Source organism: Podarcis muralis, chromosome 1 (genome assembly GCF_964188315.1).
Source record: "Podarcis muralis chromosome 1, rPodMur119.hap1.1, whole genome shotgun sequence".
In the NCBI taxonomy this organism is placed as follows: domain Eukaryota; kingdom Metazoa; phylum Chordata; class Lepidosauria; order Squamata; family Lacertidae; genus Podarcis; species Podarcis muralis.
In genome coordinates, this window is record NC_135655.1 from 115,874,551 (window position 1) to 115,900,568 (window position 26,018).

A 26,018-nucleotide genomic window follows, 5' to 3' on the forward strand; every position below is an offset into this window, starting at 1 on the left:
ATTAGATACCAATGCCTAAGCCAATACCAGTCACACTTGTGTATTCAATAAAGCTGTGGCCTACATTTTCCCATTAACCTTTAAACTAAATTCTGTTTCATTGGTGTCTTTATTTTCATGGGTTGGGGTCTGGGGGCTCGACACACAACTATCTGTCCGTCTGTCTGTCTATCTGTCTATGTTCTATCATCTATCTATCATCTATCATCTATCATCTATCTATCTATCATCTATCATCTGTCTGTCTGTCTATATTCTATCATCTATCTATCATCTATCTATCATCTATCTATCTATCTATCTATCATCTATCTATATCTATCTATCTATCTATCTATCTATCTATCATCTATCATCTATCTATCATCTATCTATCTATCTATCTATCTATCTATCTATCTATCTATCTATCATCTATCTATCATCTATCTGTCTATCTGTCTATCTGTCTATGTTCTATCATCTATCTATCTATCTATCTATCTATCTATCTATCATCTATCATCTATCTATCTATCATCTATCTATCTATCATCTATCATCTGTCTGTCTGTCTATATTCTATCATCTATCTATCTATCTATCTATCTATCTATCATCTATCTATCTATCTATCTATCTATCTATCTATATCTATCATCATCTATCTATCTATCTATCTATCTATCATCTATCTATCATCTATCTATCTATCTATCTATCTATCATCTATCTATCTATCTATCTATCTATCTATCTATATCTATCATCATCTATCTATCTATCTATCTATCTATCATCTATCTATCTATCTATCTATCTATCTATCATCATCTATCTATCTATCTATCATCTATCTGTCTATTTGTCTATCTGTCTATCTGTCTATGTTCTATCATCTATCTATCTATCTATCTATCTATCTATCTATCTATCATCTATCTATCTATCTATCTATCATCTATCTATCTATCATCTATCTATCTATCATCTATCTGTCTGTCTGTCTATCTGTCTATCTTCTATTCAGAAGTGTGTGAATATGTAAGGAATGATCCTGCTGCAAACAAAATAGTAGAACAAACTTTCTCAGTTTTGCAGTAGCTTAGCCTTATTAATTAATATATGCCTTGACTTCCTTCCAAATAGCTAAGGAAAGCACACAAGGCTTTGGGAGTGGGGGTCTCTTCCCCCATCCAGACGCAGGCCAGGTCCAGAACTAATTGGTTTCAACACGGTTGTATTGTCATACCCCTTTCTGGGTCCTACCCTGGCAACTCCTTTTATTTCTTCGCTGTGTAATTTGGCCGGGCCGAATACTGAAGATGAAAAGAAACAATAATCCTGTTGTTACTATTAGGCAATTATAAGGTACACTACAGAGAGAACACACACCAGCAGTGGAGAAGCTGCTGTCTACTTGTTTTCTAAGCATCCTACTCAAGTCCTTAATTCTCTCGTAGGAATCAGTGGGACTTAACATTGTTTTTGTGTCCAACGTTAGGAGTTACTAAGAAAGGCATTGAAGATGATGATGTTATATCAGTCTTTGTTGGAGTCACATTTAGAATACGCTGCACAGTAGCTCTCAAAAAATGATAATAAAAAGCCAGAGGAGGTACAGAAAAGGGAAATCAAAATTATCATGTTACAAAGTTTCTTTTCCGCAAGGAAAAGCTGAAGGGATTAGGGTCTTTTGGGGAAAGACAGCGAAGGAGAATGTGTCACAAGTTTTATAAAATTATGATACACATAGTGCCAAGAAAACTAATAGGTTGAAACAATTATCCCTCAGTCAACACAATACAACACTGGGTCATAAGACTGATTGGCTGTAGGTTCAGGATGAAGCAAAGGAAATATTCTTCATACAGTTTGTAGTAAACTTTTGGATTCATTAATGTGATTGCTGCTACTAGTGGAGATAATTTTGTAAGGGATTAGACTAATTCTTGGAGGACCTAATAATAGATCTTAATGAGATTCCATATTCAGTCATCGTCCCCACACAAATTTGATTATCATTATGTAAGAGAGGGAACGGGACGCGGGTGGCGCTGTGGGTTAAACCACAGAGCCTAGGACTTGCCGATTAGAAGGTCGGCGTTTCGAATCCCCGCGACGGGGTGAGCTCCCGTTGCTCGGTCCCTGCTCCTGCCAACCTAGCAGTTCAAAAGCACGTCAAAGTGCAAGTAGATAAATAGGTACCGCTCCAGCGGGAAGGTAAACAGCGTTTCCGTGCGCTGCTCTGCTTCACCAGAAGTGGCTTAGTCATGCTGGCCACATGCTGTACGCCGGCTCCCTCGGCCAATAAAGCGAGATGAGCGCCACAACCCCAGAGTCAGCCACGACTGGACCTAATGGTCAGGGGTCCCTTTACCTTTACCAAGAGAGGGGACAGGGATGACCACCAGGCCCACCCCTCCCACATTTCCCCAATGCCATTCCTAATTGCCCACCCTTCCACTGGGTTTCTGTAGCAGGCAACAATTTCTAATTGAGCAGGTTCCCTATGTGATTTAGAATAAACCTAGAACATCAGAGTTCAAATCCCACAGGGAACCAACCTCAAGTACAACAGACTCCTCACATGCCACCAAATCCAGGTTGGGCAATGACATTTGCATTGGAAATCTGGTTCCCCAAAGATCAGAATTTTGCAATAATGATTACATTTTGAATCACTGTCTCTAACGTGCCAGATGCAAATTCTGCTCTATTGAAACATTCCTTTCAATAACAAAAGAGATGGGAAAATATACTAGAAGGTATGGGCAAATGTGTCAGTTTTGATTACTCTCCGGTTCTCATTTTACCAGTTTTAAGTACTGTTCTCTACATTTCCACATCAATTTGTGTTTTAGTTTTATTTTTCCAATGTCCTCATGAAAATTCACCAGCATTTTTGTGCAAATTTCTCCATCATTTTTGTATGCAATTTTGCTTAATATACTTGTTTTTACAAAGCGTTTCCCCCTAATATAATGCATTTTTATATTATTTTCATTGATGCATGCATTTATATGCACACTTTAGCCTAGTATATGCAATTCTGCACACATTACTTGGCTAGAGAATTGCAATGCAAAATTTGGAGAAGTGCAAATTTCGAAGGAATAACTATGTTTCAGTTCACACATGGTTTCGAATAATGTTAATTAGGCAAATTTGCCTTTATATGGGAATCAAATTGAACTTATCTCCCATCCCTACAGTGGGATAGCACTGCTCAGTGCAATATCATCTAGCCTTACCACAAACAAATCCAGATGAATGTTTAACATACAGGGAACCTGGAAGTGTCCCTAGTTTAACGGCTGAATCTGATTACCTAAGGAGCAACTTAGAGGGAATTCTCATGGTTCCTGAAATTACATAATACTGCACACCACTGGGATTTCTCAGTAAATCATGATTGGACCATAACCCAAACAAACAAACATCATCTGAGACAATCAGCTTGCTTTCTGGCATTACAAATGCTGACAATTATTTATTTTTGCATACTATCCTCAGTATAATTTGATATTATTATGTGCTACACCTGTTTGGAAGCTCAGTAACCTTAACCCAGGGGTCAGCAAACCTTTTCAACAGGGGGGCCAGTCCACTGTCCCTCGGACCTTGTGGGGGGCCAGACTATATTTGGGGGGAGGGGGAATGAACAAATCCCTGTGCCCCACAAATAACCCAGAGATGCATTTTAAATACAGTGGTACCTCGGGTTACATACGCTTCAGGTTACATACGCTTCAGGTTACAGACTCCGCTAACCCAGAAATAGTGCTTCAGGATAAGAACAGAAATCATGCTCCGGCGGCACGGCAGCAGCAGGAGGCTCCCATTACCTAAAGTGGTGCTTCAGGTTAAGAACAGTTTCAGGTTAAGAACAGACCTCCGGAACGAATTAAGTACTTAACCCGAGGTACCACTGTAAAAGGACACATTCTACTCATGTAAAAACACGCTGATTCCTGGACTATCCGCGGGCTGGATTGAGAAGGCGATTGGGCCGGATCCTGCCCCTGGGCCTTAGTTTGCCTACCCATGCCTTAACCCAGCCTTTCTCAACCTGTGGGTCCCCAGATGTTGTTGAACTACAACTCCCATCTCCCCTAGCTAGCAAGGCCAGAACTCAGGGATGATGGGAGTTGTAGTCCAACAATATCTGGGGACCCACAGATTGAGAACTGCTGCCTTAACCCATTTCTGAACACTAAATTCATCAAGAAACAAACCCCAAAGATCTCTGTGAAGACAGGGGAAGGTTGCAAATCTTGATGGACAGAGTAAGATAGGAGTCTGCAGAGAACAAGCCTCCCTCAGCTGTCAAACGACACACACTGTCCTTTACGTGAAATGGAGTGCTGCTACAAATCAGAGATGAGAAAGCTGTACCCTCCCGATGGGTGGACTACATCTCCCCTCATACTTGACCATTGGCCATCCTGCTTGAGGCTGATGGGAGCTGGAGTTCAGCAGCACCTCACAAGTTAGCCATCTCTGATCCTCAAGATCACCTCATTCCACATAAGGGACTGTGGCGTTTCAAAACAGCAACGACAACAGAGCTTTCCCCCTTTCCCTCCTCTGGCAAATTAAAACCGTGCCGGTATATTTTAAGGCTTTCGACTGTTGTGTTTCCAGGGAGGGGTTGGCCTGGAGCGGTTTCCCTTATTATTGCTAGGCTGATTGTTATGTTGTAGCGTTGCATGCCACCGCCTCAGTGCTTGGCTAGTGAACAGGAGAAGTCCCAGGTAGGTTTAAAGAAAGCAGAAATGACCAGCAGGCAGCAAGAACACAAGGGATTCCTATCACAGTGGCTCAGAACCCTGTAGCACAACACAAACAGATCTTTTGCATAATGACTGGGGGGTGGGGAGGGAAACTGTTAATAACGGTTATCTTTCAGTAACATAGCAACAGCCAAATCCTTGAAAAGAGGAAGTTTTCATTTATACAGCATTTCATTTAAACATTGAAATTTGGTATAATGTAGAGTGTGAAACAAGTTTTGAAAGGAAGCTAATGATTAAGAAGAAATGCAATGGGCATTTAATAAGTGGAAGGAACTGCAAGATAATTAACTGGCATGCATAAAGATTCATGCTTTATACCAAAATTTTAATTTTGCACATAAATGTGCCTGATGTAGGCAGCATTTAATCACCTAGCTGACAGGAGTAACTACTTTCATTTAACCTTGACTGAAGATCATGAATTCTAACAGGTTTAATTGGATACATCATTTAACAGAATGAACAGAGCAAATTTTTCTCAATTCATAGGTTCTGATTGACACGCACCAGCAATAAGGCGTTGCACAATTAAAGCTGATCTGTATTCCTGGCCTGGGCACCAATTGCCATAGTGATGTGACACTGTTTGATCACTGTGGCACTGAAACTACACTGAATTTCCCCTTGTTTTGAAAAGGGCACTGCTTTAAAAGAGAGAGAAAGAGAGAGAGAGATTTTGGCACTTAAAAAAAATTACTCACATTGATATGCACAGACTGTAAGGGTAGGGGCATGTCTTATTGGTAATTCCAGAAAAGGGAAGGGGGGGGGGGGAATGGTGCAATAAGCTAACAGTGCACTCCTTTACACATCTACTGGGAAGTAAGTCCTATTGAGTTCCAGGTAAGCGGGGTAGAGGCTTGCAGCCATTTGTTACTACAATACTTAGGTAGTGTCCAAAATGTAGGTAGTTCAAATAAGCGGTGTATTTCTCAAAACACAAACATTTAATTCATTTGCATATGTAAAATTATGTAAATCTAATTTGGTTTCGCCAGGTAGAAAAACAATAGATTGTTCTAGTGGTCTCACTTCCTGTAGAATATTCCATACTGGGCGAGCCGGGAGAACAAATGACCCCAAGTTCCTCAGCAGAGGAATGGATGTAGCAGGTGTAATTTGGAAATCGTAACAGGGTTGGTGGCGCTGTGGGTTAAACCACAGAGCCTAGAACTTGCCAATCAGAAGGTCAGCGGTTCGAATCCCCGCGACGGGGTGTGCTCCCATTGTTCGGTCCCAGCTTCTCCCAACCTAGCAGTTTGAAAGCATGTACAAGTAGATAAATAGGTACTGCTCCGGCGGGAAGGTAAATGGCATTTCCATGCGCTGCTCTGGTTTGCCAGAAGCGGCTTAGTCATGCTGGCCACATGACCCGGAAGCTGTACACCAGCTCCCTCGGCCAATAAAGCGAGATGAGCACCGCAACCCCAGAGTTGGCCACGAACAAGATGAGCTTGAGCTCTTGGTGCAGCAAACTAAATATGACATAATAGGCATCACTGAAACCTGGTGGGATAAGTCCCACGATTGGAATGTAATAATGGAGGGATACAATCTATTTCAGAGAAACAGACCAGACAAGAAAGGAGGAGGAGTGGCGTTATATGTCAGATTAGAGAACTGGGCCAAAACAAACAAGATGAACTTTAACAGGGAGAAATGTAAAGTATTGCACTTGGGCAAAAAAAATGAGAGGCACAAATACAAGATGGGTGACACCTGGCTTGAGAGCAGTACATGTGAAAAGGGTCTAGGAGTCTTGGTTGACCACAAACTTGACATGAGCCAACAGTGTGACGCGGCAGCTAAAAAAGCCAATGCAATTCTGGGCTGCATCAATAGGAGTATAGCATCTAGATCAAGGGAAGTAATAGTGCCACCGTATTCTGCTCTGGTCAGACCTCACCTGGAGTACTGTGTCCAGTTCTGGGCACCACAGTTCAAGAAGGACACTGACAAACTGGAACGTGTCCAGAGGAGGGCAACCAAAATGGTCAAAGGCCTGGAAACGATGCCTTATGAGGAACGGCTAAGGGAGCTGGGCATGTTTAGCCTGGAGAAGAGGAGGTTAAGGAGTGATATGATAGCCATGTTCAAATATATAAAAGGATGTCACATAGAGGAGGGAGAAAGGTTGTTTTCTGCTGCTCCAGAGAAGCGGACACAGAGCAATGGATCCAAACTACAAGAAAGAAGATTCCGCCTAAACATTAGGAAGAACTTCCTGACAGTAAGAGCTGTTCGACAGTGGAATTTGCTGCCAAGGAGTGTGGTGGAGTCTCCTTCTTTGAAGGTCTTTAAGCAGAGGCTTGACAACCATATGTCAGGAGTGCTCTGATGGTGTTTCCTGCTTGGCAGGGGGTTGGACTCGATGGCCCTTGTGGTCTCTTCCAACTCTATGATTCTATGATTCTATGACTGGACCTAATGGTCAGGGGTCCCTTTACCTTTTTAACAGGATTGGTTGGAAACTTTGACTTTGGGTTTACCAGGAATTAAAGGGATTTGTCATAATGAGTCAGTAAGGGAGTCACACAAGGGTCAGTGGAGCAGCATGCACATGTTCATTATGGAGGAAAAGGGTACTGTGTGACACTGACACACATGTGCTCCTTGTAGTATTGTAACCAGCGGCGGAGGAAGCTGATCGGGTGCCTGGAGCGGCGTGTGTGCCCTGCGCCGTGGGGCGGAGCCAACTGGGGCAGGCCGCTCCGGGGGCCTCCAAGGAGTCTGCCTGCCTCCTCCCACTCAGCCACCCTACAGCTGAGGGGGAGGCGGTGGGCAGATTGTTTGGGGCAGCACGGAGCCTGCGAGCGCCCAAGCCACCACGTCTGTGGCGATCACACAGGGTCCTCAGACTTTTGACGGTCTATTGATCCCTGTGCCACCACTGTGATTGCTTCCCCGCTGCCACCAACCCGTTTCTCTCAGGTACACACAGAGTCCAGATAGTTGTTAACATTAAATCAAAAAAGCAAGTTTATTTTATAAGCATGAACAAGTTTATGGTTTCAGATAATTTTTCTTGTCAGTTTCTCATCCTTAGTTTCTATACCGGCCTATACCTTCCTAATAACTTCTAACTGATTATCCCAACTGTCTATCTGACTCCTCCTAACAGTTCCTCTCACTCTCTCATATCAAAACTAGACCAACCCACAGACTTATCCTCCCTCTTCCTTCTCCAACTCCCAACTGACTTCCCAACAACTCCAACTCTAACTCTATCTCCTCCCCTTGGGTTCCCACTGGCCAATCACTTCACCCTCATTTAACCCTTTCCTTATGACCCACCTAGGAGGGCAAACGCCACAATGTCACTCCCAGGAGAGATGTGTGGCTTGGGCATGCTGCAGGCCTGTGGTGAGTGCCGCCTGGCATTTTGTCACCCCCCCCCTCAGTGTTGACACCCGGGTCGGACCCCGCACCCCCTCCCTCCGCCCCAATTGTAACCCTGGCTTCTTTTGGAGTAAACAGAGTCTCTGCCATGTACAGCTTTCTAACTTCAACCACACAGCACGTTCTCTCCTCCATCTCAAGTGTGCACCCTGCCCAACTTAACCCATTTTGTGGAGATGTCAGGTAGAGCAGGTATTTCAAAGAAACCTTAAAGAAGAAGAGAACAAGCAGCCTTCAAGAGTTGCATACATTTTCTTTGTCCATATTTCATACTATGAAATCTTTAGGAAATTGCTTAGGTAAGTTAATGCTGCCCCCAGGCAAATTCCCGGTCCCTAAACAACTCTTTCTCATCAATCCACCAGAGGCTTCTTCAGATCCTGGCAGGATTCCATAGGTCATATATTTATATTTATATTACTTAGCTGAACTCATAGTCTGCCTTCCATTCATTAATAGCTGGTAGGGTTTTCTACAACTTTTCCTCTTTCCTCTTTTTTTTTTTTTTTTTTTTTTACACTTTGCAGTTGCATGAGGCTAAAGTTACATAGTGGAAAGTATAAAATTATACCCAGATTACCTGTTCTGGAATATATCATTGCTAGAAATAGAAGCACCACTCCTAATTATTCTTATCTCTACTAAGGACTGGTGACAGACACTGACTTTGTCAAATTCTTTCAGGCAAACACTTCTGCTTGTTTTCAAGGTTTATATATAAAAAAAATATTGCTAAGTATGTTGCTACTTTGTTATCCTATCTGGATGGGTGAATCAAAGGGGAAACAAACTACTTGTAAAAATAGTGGAACACTCTACCACAGGGGTCTGCAACCTTTAAGACGAAAAGAGCCACTTGGACCCGTTTCCGAAGGGAAAAAAACTGGGAGCCGCAAAACTCGTCATTATAAAAATAACTTTTTGTCATTTTTTTTAAATTATTTCTTTGTTTGACCCCTCAGAATTACTCCTCCTCATAGAAATAAACGTTAAATTAACTAGTTATCTTTTTGTGTGTGTGTGTTCTTCACTCCCCTTGAAAACAGTGACCAGCGTACATGCCCCCTTTCAATGCAGTGACCAGTGTACATGCCCCTTACAATGTAGCGGACGGGCGGACGGGAAGGTGACATTGGGATGGTGCATGACTAACGCACGCACCGCCCCATGCGACGTCACAGCCAGTACAGCGCCCGCCACAGTGGGGAGTGTCAGGGCGCACAATGCGACTCCTCCCCTCGCTAGTATCCACCCCAGAGCCACATGCGGCTCCGGAGCCGCGGGTTGCAGACCCCTGCTCTACCATCTATAAAAGAACTTCGGTGCAAGATTGCTCGCTCCCAAAGGATGCTCAAAGCAGTCTCTTGGTTTGTTTGCTTTTCCTGTATTGCTAAATACCTGTGGATGTTTGTCAGGAGTTTGCCGACGTTCCACAAAGAGGTGAACAAGGAGGAGCCCAATATGCTTGCCCTAGTGAGCAAAACCTCTCTTTGAGCTCCCTTTGTTTTAACTACAGAATTTGAAGTGGAGAATGGTTGCTGAATTCTAACCTGAACCGCCTTATTGTGCTTAATACAATTGTTGACAGCATGTCACCGTAAAGGATAGTCTGCACAAAGCATTGCTGGACTTTGATTTCACAATAGGTTGGTCATTTTTCTACCAGTTCAGTTGGGATTATTGGGTAGGGAGCCAGTCATTGAAGCAGTCTGCCACATACGAGCACTGATTTGCTGATGAGCCATTGGCAAGAGATGTGACTTTTCTCCAGCTTAGACAACTGTTTCACCCAATTCAAACAAGGTAAACGGGGGCTGGGGAATAGACCTGCTTTGAAAACAAGCGCAAATTGGATTGCACTAAGCTTTGTCCATGAAAGGTTGCTGGCATGTTGGCAAAGAAAGCAAACACCAGCCCTACTGAAGCATTTTTGCAATGTTTTCTGGTTGTGTGCACCGAACATCTGAACGTTTCTAAGAGCAATTCTGTTTTTCCTGGCTGTGTGATATAGCAGCTCCTTAGCTCAGCAGCAAGACACCTGTTTGGCTTGCAAAATGCCCCAGGTGTCTGGAGGTAGAGCTGGAGGTGTCCCCTGTCTAAAACTCTGGAGAGTTTCTGCCAGGCAGTCCTCAGTGAGATGGTCTTAATGGTAGGACTCAGTGGGAGACTGCTCCCTGTGTTCCTATTTTCCGCAGGAGAAAAAAAACATATGACCGTGCGGTGACTTTTTTGTTGTTGCTTGTCCATACAATGTCTAGTCTTGTTTCTTACTGGTGTTTTTTTATTATTATTTAAAGGAACTAGACACAAACCTGGCTGCCTCCACCACTGCCTTTGAGAGGGCGACAGCTGAGAAAATCCGCTGCCAGGAAGAAGTGAATAGAACTAATAAGACTATTGAGCTGGCCAACAGATTAGTGAAAGGTCTGGAGGTGAGGTCCTACAGGGCAGCCTAATGAAGCAGCCTGCAGAAAGCATGCCTTTGTTATACACTAGTGATCTGACAATAACAGAGGCACTTAGCAAAGAACCTGATGAGCTGAAAAAAAATTATGTCATTATCATTCATTTCCCCCCATAAAGGAAACATGTTTTTGACCTTTACATTTTCTTACAATTTGCCTCGCTGCCGTATATATTAACTGCAAGATTACCTACTAACTAACATGTCGATGAACGTTTAGAAAAAGGCAGGAATGGCAACTCTTGGGCAGTGCTAACAGACTTTTTTTTAAAAAAAGATGTTCTAAGTCTGAGATGCTCTGAGATCACACCTGAATATTTCTTAGGATTGCAGCAAAATACCCAATACAATATGTCCTAGTTATTTAAGGAATATGATACTTGGCTATTCAGACTCGAGTTTTACTCAGAGTAGACCCCTCTAAATGAATGAACACAACTAAGGCTGTGCGCGCACTCCCGTTTACTCTGCACCCAGTGTGCTGCCGCCACTGATTTGGGAAGCAGCATACATGCAACATGAGCCACAAATCCATTTCTGTCCTGTAGTTTCCTATAAAATACTGCATTCTGATGCATTCCCACACTCATACCAGCTTTGAACCAGACTGAGAAAATGAACTACCTAGCTGTGTTTTAAGCTGGTAGTATGTACATAGCCAGAGTTGGGTCCATCAATTTCAATTCACTGTGAGTAAAACTTTTTTTGAATCCCACCCTAAAACTCCGTCCCACCCAGGCCTAGAAATGCTTTAAAATACTATCTACCGTATTTTTCGCACTATAAGACGCACCAGACCACAAGACACACCTAGTTTTTGGAGAAGGAAAACAAGAAAAAAATATATTCTGAATCTCAGAAGCCAGAACAGCAAGAGGGATCGCTGCGCAGTGAAAGCAGCAATCCCTCTTGCTGTTCTGGCTGCTGTGCTAGCTGTGCCAGCTGTGGAAAGAGAAGCTGCTGAATTGCAACTCATTATCAAACTTAAAACCATGGAGAGACCTGGTCTGAACAAAGACATTGGATTCTTATCTCATTATACATGACAAAGCCATTTTTCACCTTCTCACCCCTTGCTTTTTCCTGTAAGACCTATTGCAGTCGTTAAGAGTCGTCAACAGGCTCATCACAGCTATCTGCCAATCACCCATTCCCACCACCCTTCTGAGTAATACCCCTCCCCACCTTCTCACTATATAGAAGGATCTGGCAACTTCTGTTTCGGTGTATCTGAAGAAGTATGCATGCACACGAAAGCTCATACCAAGAACTAACTTAGTTGGTCTTTAAGGTGCTCTTATAGAGCAAAAAATACAGTATCTGTGTGTATCTGGTTTCACCATAGTGTAAAAGGTAAACTGTGCCTTCCACTTAGCATCCCACAGAAAGCAATGCAACATATGCATTTGGATGCCACATTAGCACGTTCACCTGACTTTCACTCTCAGTTTCTGATCCATGAAGTGATTTATCTGTGCACAGAAGCTTGCTTTCATATGCATATCCTTTGCTGGACTGGGAATACCTACATACCTAGAATTCATCAGAGGCTGATGCAGTTGTCCAAGCCAAAGGTGACATACTGTATGTTTCGTTTATGTTTAGCTGGCTTCCCCCTCCCCAGGTCAATGATAAACAAAGTTGGCATTTCAGTGCTTTTGCGCCCTGTACAATGCTGACTATTTACCCGAGGCCTTTACACATGGCAACACACAATCAAACATGGCTTAGCTTAAACCAGGAGTGAGGAACCTGTGAGGAAAATCTCCAGATGTTGTTGGACTCCAACTGCCGTCATCCCCGACCAGCAATGCTGGTGGTAAGGTCTGGTGCAAGGTGTAAGCTCAATTATCTTAGACTCTACAGTACAATATGATTTGCTCTGGGAGAGTAGTTTACTACCATTCATGTCTGGGCGAAGTCTGTGTCAGTGGAACCTCTACCTGCAACCATAATCCATTCCAGAGGTCCATCCAGAGGTTGAAACAGGTAGCTGGGAGAGGCGGCGTTGGGCACGGGCGGCAATCGCCACTTCTGCGCATGTGTGGATGGCGATCGCCGCTCCTGCGCAACCAGCGGCAAACCCGCCGGTTACTTCCGGGTTTGCCACGGACGTTGGGCGAAATGGACGCAAGCAGAGGGGGACGTAAGAAGTGGTTTGACTGTACAACAGTACAGTCCCTAAAGATGCTGTGGAAGCTTCAGCTGGTTGTGAATGCAGCTGCCCAACTGTTGACAGATTTAAGGCAGCACCAGCATATTATGTCTTTTTTAAAAGCCCACTTTGTTAAGTTTAACTTTGTTTCCATACCCAGTTTAAAGTTGTGGCACTGACCTTTAAAGTCCTAAGTGGCCCAGGTCCTGGATATTTTGAGGAAAGCTAAATTCCTCAATTTAAGACCAGTCCATGAAGCCCAGCTCAAGGGACCCCCATGCTAGATTGTCATCTGTGTTAGGCCTCCATCTTAATAAGGCCCTCCCTTGGGGAGCCCTCTTGTCTCCTTTTTAAAACAGGTGGAGACTCCCTGCTCCATTCCACTGAGCTTTTAACCAGCCTGTTTGCCTCATGATGAAAATATCCAAGGACCTAAACCCAAGGTTCCTTCCTTATAGTTACAGACAACTTTGTAGTTGCCTTAAGCTGCTATAAATTAACCTATGGCCCTTTTATTTCAGTCAGAGAATGTGAGGTGGGCTCAGTCCGTAGCTCAGTATCACGAGCAAGAGAAGACACTGTGTGGAGATGTGCTTCTAACAGCGGCATTCATTTCATACGCTGGGCCATTTGCCAAACCGTATCGGCATGAGCTAGTTCAGAATCTGTGGCTGCCCTTCTTGAGAACCCAAAAGGTAGTATGCAATAAAGATGTCTTTAGTTGAAATGTTTTGGGGGAATAATTTTTGAAAACTATACATTATGCTTCTGTGTTGACAGCAAAAAAATAAAAAAAAATCTTACAATCCTTCATTAGATAAGGAGGGGGTACATATTAAAAGTGCACGAAAACACATTTTACATGAGCAAAATATTTCACTGTTCTTAATTGTAGTAATAGAATTGGATTTTTTTCTCCCTATTCAAAATACAGTGGTACCTCAGGTTAAGTACTTAATTTGTTCCGGAGGTTCGTACTTAACCTGAAACTGTTCTTAACCTGAAGCACAACTTTAGCTAATGGGGCCTGCTGCTGCTGCCGCGCCGCCGGAGCACGATTTCTGTTCTCATCCTGAAGCAAAGTTCTTACCCTGAAGCACTATTTCTGGGTTAGCAGAGTCTGTAACCTGAAGCGTATGTAACCTGAGGTACCACTGTAGTTCAGTAGTAATTCAGTTGCTAACACAGATCAAAATGGCATAATCCACGATACCTTTAGGGACAGTCTGACATTTTGCTACATCATCATCATCATCATTATTATTTCAATTTATAAACCGCCCTTTATCAAAAGATCCCAAGGTGATGTACAACATTAAAAACATAATAAAAACATACTGGCAGAGACAGCCTAATAATAAGAAGTCATCATAATAACAGTCCTCTCCCCCACACCTTCACAGTCCACAGATTATTTAGGCCTGGTTAAAGAGGAACATTTTTGCCTGGCACCTAAAGACATGTAATGATGGCACCAGGTGAGCCTCTGTGGGGAGAGCATTCCACAACTGGGGAGCCACCACAGAAAAGGCCTGTTCTCTAGTTGCCGCCCTCCAAACCTCTCTGGGATGGGAGACACAGAGAAGGGCCTCAGATGACAAACGCAGGGTCAGGGTTGGTTCATAGGGGAGAGGGTTTTGTTTTTCTTTTTTCTTTTTAATGGCATTGTCATACACAGTGCTTTCTTTCTTTAAAATGTTTAGGGGTACTCTCATTTTGACTCAAGAAAATCACCATTTTATAGTTCAAATTGGGGGAAATAAATACAGTACATGGACAAAAGTACAAAGAACATGCATGCAAAGAACAAAGAAACTGACCAATCACCATGCTAGATTCCAACTCCTACTTCACACATTAAACGCTCACTTCCGTCTGAGACTCAGGAAACACCGTGACTGGAAATGAGGCCGCCATCGGTGGTACCAACAGAACTGATGATTCACTGTCCTAGAGTTAGATTAACAAAATGTTTAGGGGTATGCGTACCCCTGTGTACCCCCGGAAAAAAGCACTGGTCATTCAGGCATGTATACTGCTTGGCCACCTCATGAGAAGAGAAGACTCCCTGGAAAAGACCCTGATGTTGGGAAAGATGGAGGGCACAAGGAGAAGGGGACGACAGAGGACAAGATGGTTGGACAGTGTTCTCGAAGCTACCAGCATGAGTCTGACCAAACTGTGGGAGGCAGTGGAAGACAGGAGTGCCTGGCGTGCTCTGATCCATGGGGTCACGAAGAGTCGGACACGACTAAACGACTAAACAACAACTGCTGCAACGTACCTTAGGCTTTCCTGTGAAGGAAATGCAGGGTATAAAATGATAGATAGATAGATAGATAGATAGATAGATAGATAGATAGATAGATGATAGATAGATGATAGATAGATAGATAGATAGATAGATAGATAGATAGATAGATAGATGGATAGATGATAGATATAGATAGATAGATAGATAGATAGATAGATAGATAGATAGATAGATAGATAGATAGATAGATAGATGATAGATAGATAGATAGATAGATGATAGATAGATGATAGATAGATAGATAGATAGATAGATAGATAGATAGATAGATAGATGGATGATAGATAGATGGATGATAGATAGATAGATAGATAATAGATAGATAGATGATAGATAGATGATAGATAGATAGATAGATGATAGATAGATAGATAGATAGATAGATAGATAGATAGATAGATAGATAGATAGATGATAGATAGATGATAGATAGATAGATGATAGATAGATAGATAGATAATAGATAGATAGATGATAGATAGATAGATAGATGATAGATAGATAGATAGATAGATGATAGATAGATAGATGATAGATGATAGATGATAGATAGATAGATAGATAGATAGATGATAGATAGATAGATAGATAATAGATGATAGATAGATAGATAGATAGATAGATAGATAGATAGATAGATAGATAATAGATAGATAGATAATAGATAGATAGATAGATAGATAGATGATAGATAGATAGATAGATAAATAGATACAGTGGTGCCTCGCAAGACGAAATTAATTCGTTCCGCAAGTTTTTTCTTCTTGCGAGTTTTTCGTCTTGCGATGCACGGTTTCCCATAGGAATGCATTGAAAATCAATTAATGCGTTCCTAGGGAAACCACCTTCAGACCAGGTTCGGGGACAGTCTGTTCCCCGACCTCTTCTGAAGGCTGGGGGGGGGGGGGACAAGGGCTTTTTCCCCACTGCCAGCCTTCAGAAGGCTGTTCTGAAGGCTGGCGGTGGGAAAAAAAGCCCGTCTTCCCACCTCCCGCCCCCCAAGCTCCGGGGACAGGAGGGCTTTGCTGCCGACCGCCAGCATTTTAAAAGCCCCTGCTGTCCCGGGCGATTTTAAAATGCTGGCGGGCGGGAGCGAAGTCTCTGCTGTCCCGGGGAGATTTTAAAATGCTGGGGGGCGGGAGCGAACGCTTCGCTCCCGCCCGCCAACATTTTAAGATCGCCCGGGGCAGCAGAGACTTCTCGCCCAAAGCAAGGGGAGCTCTCCGAAGGGCTCCCCGTGCTTCGGGCGACAGGCTGCCGCCCCAAGCCTCGCGCACCCGGCGGGACCTCCTGCCGGGTGCGCGAGGCTTGCAGACACTCGCCCGAAGCAGGGGAAGCCCTCCGGAGGGCTCCCCGTGCTTCCGGTGACAGGCTGCCGCCCCAAGCCTCGCGCACCCGGCGGGACCTCCTGCCGGGCGCGCGAGGCTTGCAGGCACTCGCCCGAAGCAAGGGGAGCTCTCCGAAGGGCTCCCCGTGCTTCGGGTGACAGGCTGCCGCCCCAAGCCTCGCGCACCCGGCGGGACCTCCTGCCGGGTGCGCGAGGCTTGCAGACACTCGCCCGAAGCAGGGGAAGCCCTCCGGAGGGCTCCCCGTGCTTCGGGTGACAGGCTGCCGCCCCAAGCCTCGCGCACCCGGCGGGACCTCCTGCCGGGTGCGCGAGGCTTGCAGGCACTCGCCCAAAGCAAGGGGAGCTCTCCGAAGGGCTCCCCGTGCTTCGGGCGACAGGCTGCCGCCCCAAGCCTCGCGCACCCGGCGGGACCTCCTGCCGGGTGCGCGAGGCTTGCAGACACTCGCCCGAAGCAGGGGAAGCCCTCCGGAGGGCTCCCCGTGCTTCGGGTGACAGGCTGCCGCCCCAAGCCTCGCGCACCCGGCGGGACCTCCTGCCGGGTGCGCGAGGCTTGCAGACACTCGCCCGAAGCAGGGGAAGCCCTCCGGAGGGCTCCCCGTGCTTCGGGTGACAGGCTGCCGCCCCAAGCCTCGCGCACCCGGCGGGACCTCCTGCCGGGTGCGCGAGGCTTGCGGACACTCGCCCGAAGCAGGGGAAGCCCTCCGGAGGGCTCCCCGTGCTTCGGGTGACAGGCTGCCGCCCCAAGCCTCGCGCACCCGGCGGGACCTCCTGCCGGGCGCGCGAGGCTTGCAGACACTCGCCCAAAGATTTTAAAATGCTGGGGGTCGGGAGCGAAGCGTTCGCTCCCGCCCGCCAGCATTTTAAGATCGCCCGGGGCAGCGGAGAAGTCTCCGCTGTCCCGGGAAGGCAGGCGGGGGGGAGCAAAGACTTTTGCCCCCCGCCAGCCTTCAGAAGAGGTCCAGGACCTCTTCTGAAGGCCGGCTGTGGGCGAAAGTCTTTGCTCCCGACCGCCAGCAATTTAAAACAGGTCCCCGGAGATTTCCCTATGGGCTTTCGTCTTGCGAAGCAAGCCCATAGGGAAATTCGTCTTGCGAAGCGCCTCCAAAACAGAAAACCCTTTCGTCTTGCGGGTTTTCCGTCTTGCGAGGCATTCGTCTTGCGGGGTACCACTGTAGATAGATAGATAGATAGATAGATAGATAGATAGATAGATAGGCAGGCAGATAAGCAGAGTGATCTTGATAAATATCATACAAAGAACGAACTGGTGTTCAATATATGATACACTTTGATTTCATTCTTTTTGTTTTATAAAATATTTTCATAAAATATTTAAAAAACCCAATGACCCTCAAAGCAGTTTACATAAAGATAAAACAATAATTCTGAGTTCCAATATGAATGAACTCCTTTATTTCGTTTTGTTTCCTGATATTTAACATTGCAATAGCACCCATCTATGTTTGCAACGTCTGCAATGGGAATTAAGAACCGCAGCGTTCTTTTTCCTCTTGGTGACCCCGCTATGCTCCTCCCTTCCCTCCCTCGCTTTCTCCATGCTACTGACATGAGCAGTGTGATGTATTGTCACAGGGACAAGTCACTGAAACTAGGCATTTCTAAGTTAACCTTTATTATTTTAGGTTCCCATTCCAATGACTGAAGGTCTTGATCCGATCTCCATGCTGACGGATGATGCAACAATTGCTATATGGAACAATGAAGGCTTGCCTAGTGATACCATGTCCACGCAAAACGCCACTATTCTTGCAAACTGCGAGCGCTGGCCTCTATTGATTGACCCCCAGCACCAGGGGATCAAATGGATAAAAAGCAAATATGGCTCGGATTTGAAAGTCATCCATTTGAGTCAGAAAGGGTAAGCGCTCATTGGCAGCTGCTGCTATTAAGAGGAACAAAAACATTAGGTTTGGTATAGTATGACTGTTGATGGAATGCGCTAGCTTGTTTTGCTTGTTTTAATCCATGCTTGCTGCAAAGATATGGATGTATAAATATATCCACTGACTACAAACACACACACACAGAACCAGAGTTTGATCTAAATAACTGGTGAAAATCCCTTAACTCTCTTAATGCTCTTCCTTGTACTGTATCTACTCCTTAGTCCCTTTGCTCTCCCTAAATCTCTCTCTCTCTCTCTTTTGCAGGTATGTCGATGTGATAGAAGAAGCTATTGTTGCTGGAGACCCTGTTTTAATAGAAAACCTGGAGGAGACCATTGATCCTGTGCTTGACCCTCTGCTTGGGAGGCACATGCTCAAAAAAGGAAGGTGAAGATGTGTGTGTTTATGCATGCGATTTAACTTGGGATGCAATGGGAATTTGATTCAGTTTACGTTTAAAGGCAGATTTCCTAATCTGCACTTTCGGGAACAGATTGAAACCCAGCCATACTTTAAAATTCGCACTCTTCCAGATTTTGTGACTTGGTTCTCTAGCAAACTAATGTGGGGAGGAAATGCATATGAATTGTTAAAGTGTGCATATACCGGTAAGTGCATGTACCTAGTGGAATGCATTAAGGGGAGAAATATATATATTAGACAAAACTGCAAACAGAAATGTATATACTGAAAGAAATTTTCCTTCTGTTCCTGTAAAGAATGGATCCAAACTAAGTTACTTGCACTTAGTTCCCACTGCAATCAACCTTGCTTATTGAGCATTCATCCTGATTTGCATGTTTCTACACCTTCTCATTTATCACTCATTGATTCCACACTTTTCAGTACATTTCCTCCTCACTTTCCTGTCCACAACAATTTTCTTTCTTTCTTAAAGTGGATTTGTTGTACTTGGGTGACAGAGCATTTTAATCCACTTTAATTGCACAAATTAAATTTTGGGAAAGAACTTGCAGCCATAAATAATACTGATATTCCTAGCCCTAAAAGTTAGCTCCAATTATTGCAGCTGTGAATATCTCTACTGGGCGGCTAAACCAAGAAACAAGGTTTTTCCGAGTCTGGTTGCCCACAATCCCAGACGATAATGCTCCCAACCTTTTTCACTTTGTAGCCTTAATTTCCCACCTACGTCCAAATCTTGTTTGTGGGTTTGGTTGCCTGCTGGGTCTATCTTGTCTGAATAGCATCTTCACACTAGCTGAACCCTCTTTATGCTGACTATTGATCTACTGTTAAGTCAGACTTGAAATGAAAAAAGCTATCTTTAATTTCTTGCTGCCCTGGGAGCATTTGATTTCAGTGTGGGAGTCTGTGGCCTGTTGAGACCTATTGCATTGTGGTTGCAATTCTGAATTTGAATGAATGCTAAAATCTTTATGGTTTCAACTGGAGCGAATTCTACAGGTTTTTCCTTGCCTTAATTTTTCCATTTCTTCTCCTGCATGTTTTTTTTTTTATTTTATCAGAAATACAGCTATAACTTGCGGTGTTTCCCAGGGTTGTCAGTGTGGAAGGCCTGCCCCTCATTACTGTTTGCAAAATCGGAGCGTTTTTCTAGCATGTTTTTCCTTTTGCAGGTATATTAGAGTAGGAGATAAGGAGTGTAAATTTCACCCTAAATTCCAGCTCATCCTCCACACCAAACTTGCCAATCCCCATTATAAACCAGAAATCCAAGCTCAGACCACATTAATCAACTTTACTGTCACAAGAGATGGTTTAGAGGATCAACTGTTGGCAGATGTTGTCAACGTGGAAAGACCTGATCTGGAACACTTTAAGGTTTGTGTATATGGGAATGTGCTTCACCTCACTAAGATGACCGCGTGTCGTTTGAATGGACCAAGATACAAACAAGCCAAGATATGATCCTCCTTTCATTTGAGTGAGCAAACAAACAAACAAAGAAGTCTTCTGTTAGCTATAGTTTATGATTCATCAAAACCAAGAAACTATGGTTAGCAGTTCTGGAGTAGTCCAGTATATAAACCTATGATTTGAAGCTGGCTTAATAACCTGGCTTGTTCTGAAGATGTTAGCCATAGCTTCCTAATGTCTCGGATGATGGGTCATGTAATATATCTTGGTTTATTTGTTCCAGTGTGGTGTAGTGGTTAAGAGTGGTTAATCTGGGAAACCAGGTTTGTGTCTCCGCTCCTCCACATGCAGCTGCTGGGTGACCTTGGGCCAGTCACACTTCTTTGAAGTCTCTCAGCCCCACTCACCTCACAGAGTGTTTGTTGTGGGGGAGGAAGGGAAAGGAGAACGTTAGCCGCTTTGAGACTCCTTAAAGGGAGTGAAAGGCGGGATATCAAATCCAAACTCTTCTTCCAAACTCTTCTTCCTTCCACTGAAAGAAGAGAGGAGTGGTTTTGTGCATGCCAGTGTGCCTATCTTCCTGTCCATACTCACAGTTGCATTGTTTTTTCAATGAGTGTTCAGATAGCTAGGTGTTCCAATATAAAAAGTGCTTCTTTTCAGTCAGCTTTCATTGCATTTAAAAAACAACAACGATTGCTCTGTTGATTTGCATCAATTGCTTGCTTGAAACATTTCCCCTACCAGGCAATGAAATTTTCTTTGTGGAATTAAAAAAGGGTTTGTCAACTTCCTTCTCCCATTCATGCAGAATTTTCTTATACAGCGGTACCTTGGTTTAAGAACAGCTTAGTTTATGAACAACTTGGATTAAGAACACTGCAAACCCGGAAAGAGGTGTTTAGGCTTGTGAACTTTGCCTTGGAAGCAGAACATGTTGAGTGTTCATTTGTAAATTGAATCCCCTGCTGCTATGAGAAAGCACACCTTGGTTTAAGAACGCTTTGGTTTAAGAACGGACTTCCGGAACGGATTAAGTTCGTAAACCAAGGTACCACTGTACTGGAGACACCACAGCAGTCGTAGAAGTAATTATTCTTAACAGCAAGACCTAAATCTGGATGCCCAGCTCATATTTATTGGGGTGGATATGGTAAAGTTTAGATTTGCTATTTTACTAATTTTTGTCTTGTTTTAAGTCTGCATAATAATATTCAGAATAAAGGTTACACTTTTACACATTTCACTTTTTAGTTATCAACCCATTGCTCAACTATTAAACCCTATAAATGGGGGATATAATAAAGTCTTGGGAAATCAGCAAGTTTTGAAGTTCAGCAGTGCATGCTTCCTATATTAATGGTGCTTGAATTATAGGTTTGCAACCTTACCATTTTCATTTCAGTCTGAACTCACAAAGCAGCAGAATTATTTCAAAATTGAGTTGAAAATGCTTGAAGATGAATTACTGACACGCCTTTCAGCTGCCGAGAGTAATTTCCTTGGGGATACCCTTTTGGTAGAGAGACTGGAAACAACAAAACACACAGCGGCAGAAATAGAAATTAAGGTAAAGTGATCAATATGAAGTAATCACAGCCTACAACAACCATAGTCACGGAACAGCGCAAAAGCAACTTTAAAATATATCTGTAAAGTCATTATAACATTTCCCCCCTCAACCTACTTACGCAGTTCTTAATGTTTTCTGTTGGGATTTAATGAAAGTTGTAATCTGCCATAATTACATTTATATAATCTATAGTGCAGAATGTACATACCACTGTGTTGTAAAATTCCTGTGCAAATTATACAGTGATCACTTACAAATGAGTAAGCTTTAGTCAGAGGGAAATATTTTACTGCATTCTAAACAAAAGCTATAAAACAAAGGGGATTTGGGCGAAGTGTCGACTCTTTCCATTCTCTTTTTACACTGCATTTATAACTTTCAGTTGGAAAGCAAATATACTTTGGGTTCCTTTGTTTATCAGAAATATTACTTGTTAGCACTATTTCTCAAGAGCTGAAAAAAGAGGTTTTTTTCCTCCAAGCTACAATTAAACTGAGACCATGCATTTTGTTGTTGTTGTTGTTGTTTAGTTGTTTAGTCATGTCCGACTCTTCGTGACCCCATGGACCAGAGCATGCCAGGCACTCCTGTCCTCCGCTGCCTCCTGCAGTTTTGTCAAACTCATGCTGGTAGCTTCAAGAACACTATCCAACCATCTCGTCCTCTGTAGTCCCCTTCTCCTTGTGCCCTCCATCTTTCCCAGCATCAGGGTCTTTTCCAGGGAGTCTTCGCTTCTCATGAGGTGGCCAAAGTATTGGAGCCTCAGCTTCAAGATCTGTCCTTCATGACCATGCATTACAAATAATAATGATGTTTGCTGTTGCTAGACAATAAACTTGGCATACTATGTAAAAACACAAAAGGTGTGTGGGGGGAATAAAAGATTATTGGAACCAAATGCAGGTGAAGAGAATGTCTTCAGTTTCTGGCTCTCATTAAAGCTGTCAACACCAACAGCGATCATGTGCCAACAAGGGCAGGGAAGACACTACAAAATGAGGGGCTGCAGGTGAACATGAAAGCAATAAAAGTGTGATTCCAGTACTATGGTTTGAAATTAATTTCAGTCATTCTGATGCACATCAGTGAATATTTGGTGCTGTCAGAAAACGTAAGAATAGCAAGTGGTTAAGAAACCACTGCATTTTTTTTAAAAGTTGGCAACCACTTTGAATCGCATCTCTTTCTGCCAATGTCATGCAATTGCCGTTTACATGCAATTTTCAATAATAAATTTGACATAAAAGTGGCAGTGTGTTATATCTAGAAATGGAATGTCCTATATACGGCTTTTATTTGGGTTGGGTGCTTGTGTAACAAGATATGGCTGCTCCCCTCTGCAGCCCCCTGCGTGTCCAAGGAATTTGCTTTTATGTAATTATGTGAGCAAAATAAATATTATAAGTCCAACCTTGTACTTCCCTATCACCTCTAAGGACATAGTATCATCTGGTCTAAATTGGAACTTGGGCCTCCTTTAATAATAATAATAATAATAATAATAATAATAATAATAATAATAATTATACCCTACCCATATGACTGGGTTGCTTCCAACATATACAGAAACATAATAAAACTTTAAACTTTAAAAAACTTCCCTATACAAGGCTGCCTTTAGATGTCTTCTAAAATTTGTATAGTTACTTATCTCCTTGGCTTGGGAGTTGCATAACTTCATACCCACCAGTATTTTTCTGATGAAAATAGGGACGTCCTACCATACCTTCCAACATTTATCTGATCGAAATAGGAACGTCCTAAAGCAGCGGTTCTCAACCTGTGGGTCCCCAGACGTTGTACTACAACTCCCATCATCCCTGAGCTCTGTCCTTGCTAGCTGGGGGTGATGGGAGTTGTAGTTCAACAACATCTGGGGACCCACAGGTTGAGATATTCCGAGATAAAATCAGAAACTTGGATGGCTTCTCTATCCGGGACTGTCGCTGGGACTATCTGGCTTCTCTATCCGGGACTAAATCCGGGACTGTCGCTGGAAAATTGGGATACTTGGAGGGTCTAACCTAGTCAGACTTACTACTAGCTCCCTCCCTTCCCCTCCCCTTCCCTGTCTTCTTCCTTCCCAACAGATTCTCATACAGAGGTTCTCTAGACACATTTCTCCACGTGTGTTGCTCTCCCAAATAACTGCTTTAATTCTTTGCTCATACCAAAATCCTTTGCTTCCACTATGTTCTCTTCTACCTTGGACAGTACCCTGAAAAATAGTACTCTATTTCTCTTGTCTTCCAAACACCACCCAGTCAGTTGTTTTTAACCTATAGGTTCAAAGGAGTGCAGTAGAAAATAATATCACTCATTGTTCTGAATTCTGGGATGCCAGCTACACCCCTTGCCTTCATACTTGTTGTCCCCTTTTCAGTACCGGCAAGTTCTGAGTTTCATCGTATTAACTATCTGATGATCTGTAGGCTTTTGGGGTGGGTGTGTTTTTTTAACTACAACCAACTGGTTGTATGTTCCAGGTAATGGAAGCCAACATCAATGAAGTCAAGATCAACGAGGCCCGTGAACATTACCGCCCAGTAGCAGCAAGAGCCTCGCTTCTCTACTTCCTCATGGATGAGCTGAAGAAAATCAATCCAATGTATCAGTTCTCACTCAAGGTTACTATTCAGGAAGAAATCAATATGTTGTTTTTTTTGTGCCGCTGTTTTAATCTAGCATCACTATTGGCTTACAAGCTTGTCTGTCTCCCCTCACAGGCATTTAATGTCGTATTTCACAAAGCGGTGCAACGAGCAGAACCTTCCAACAATGTGAAAGAGAGGGTCAACAACCTGATCGACTGTGTAACCTACTCTACTTTTATTTATATCAGTCGCGGGCTATTTGAGAGAGACAAGCTTACTGTCACGGCCCAAGTAGCTTTCCAGGTAGGCTGGTTTTCTTTGGCAGCGTGCAGACAATAGAAGAAGTTAGAGCCACTGTCGTCCATGCTGAGATGAAGGGATGGACCTGTGGTCCTCTAAATGTTGTTGTCCTCCAAGTCCCATCAACCCAGCTAGCATGGATGGTGGTCATGGGTTTTGTAGTCCAGCTGCTTCTGAAGGGCCCCATTTCCCCATCCCTGGTGCACATGGCTATTTTGGAATGTATTTCAATGTTTCAGGTGTCAACCTGATCCCAAGCCTTTTAAGAGTGTAGGGCAGGCAGGGGTCAGCAACCTTTTTCAGCCGTGGGACGGTCCGCCGTCCCTCAGACCATGTGGTGGGCCGGACTTTTTTTGGCAGGGGTGAACAAATTCCTAAAAAGGTAAAGGTACCCCTGCCCATACGGGCCAGTCTTGACAGACTCTAGGGTTGTGCGCCCATCTCACTCAAGAGGCCGGGGGCCAGCGCTGTCCGCAGACACTTCCGGGTCACGTGGCCAGTGTGACATCGCTGCTCTGGCCAGCCAGCTCAGCACACGGAAACGCCGTTTACCTTCCCTCCAGTAAGCGGTCCCTATTTATCTACTTGCTCCCGAGGGTGCTTTCGAACTGCTAGGTTGGCAGGCGCTGGGACCGAGCAACGGGAGCGCACCCCGCCGCGGGGATTCGAACCGCCGACCTTTCGATCGGCAAGCCCTAGGCGCTGAGGCTTTTACCCACAGCGCCACCCGCGTCCCGTGAACAAATTCCTATGCCCCACAAATAACCCAGAGATGCATTTTAAATAAAAGCACACATTCTACTCGTGTAAAAACACCAGGCAGGCCCCACAAATAACCCAGAGATGCGTTTTAAATAAAAGGACACATTCTACTCATGTAAAAACATGCTGATTCCCAGACCGTCCACAGGCCGGATTGAGAAGGCGATTGGCAGGCCCCTGGGCCTTAGGCTGCCCACCCCTGGTGTAGGGTGTCTTGTGAAGATTACCCAGCACTGCTAGCCATACAGGGCAACAAATCTTCTATCTCCTTCACACTGGTGCATTGACCTACCTTAACGAAGGTACCTGTCAGCATTTCTGCTTCTCACACACTTTGGACAGTAAAATCTTTTTATGCTCAAGGCTGCTATTCAGACTTAGTTCTATCATGGGCCCTGGTCTCTTGACCAAAGTTTTATTCCTTCACCATGCATGCAGAGTCCCCCCCCCCAAAAAAAAAATTGAGCTCACTAACAGTAAACACATTTATGAGATTTAGGTGCACCTCAGCATAGCTGTACCTCACCTCCATGGGGCTCGCAGAATCAGAGTTATGCAACACAGAGAACTTTTGCACGTTAG

General features: G+C 43.9%; 1 protein-coding gene across 1 annotated transcript in view; it reads left to right on the forward strand.

The window, feature by feature from the left end:
* The window catches only part of LOC114584578 (dynein beta chain, ciliary-like), a 253,572-nt gene that overhangs the window by 189,932 nt on the left and 37,622 nt on the right, over window positions 1-26,018 (forward strand). The window contains exons 63-70 of the mRNA XM_028706567.2: window positions 10,475-10,609; window positions 13,318-13,491; window positions 18,102-18,337; window positions 18,630-18,752; window positions 19,967-20,171; window positions 21,613-21,777; window positions 24,267-24,407; window positions 24,507-24,677. Coding sequence (XP_028562400.2) covers window positions 10,475-10,609; window positions 13,318-13,491; window positions 18,102-18,337; window positions 18,630-18,752; window positions 19,967-20,171; window positions 21,613-21,777; window positions 24,267-24,407; window positions 24,507-24,677 — 1,350 coding nt within the window. The remainder of the gene's footprint in view (window positions 1-10,474; window positions 10,610-13,317; window positions 13,492-18,101; window positions 18,338-18,629; window positions 18,753-19,966; window positions 20,172-21,612; window positions 21,778-24,266; window positions 24,408-24,506; window positions 24,678-26,018) is intronic.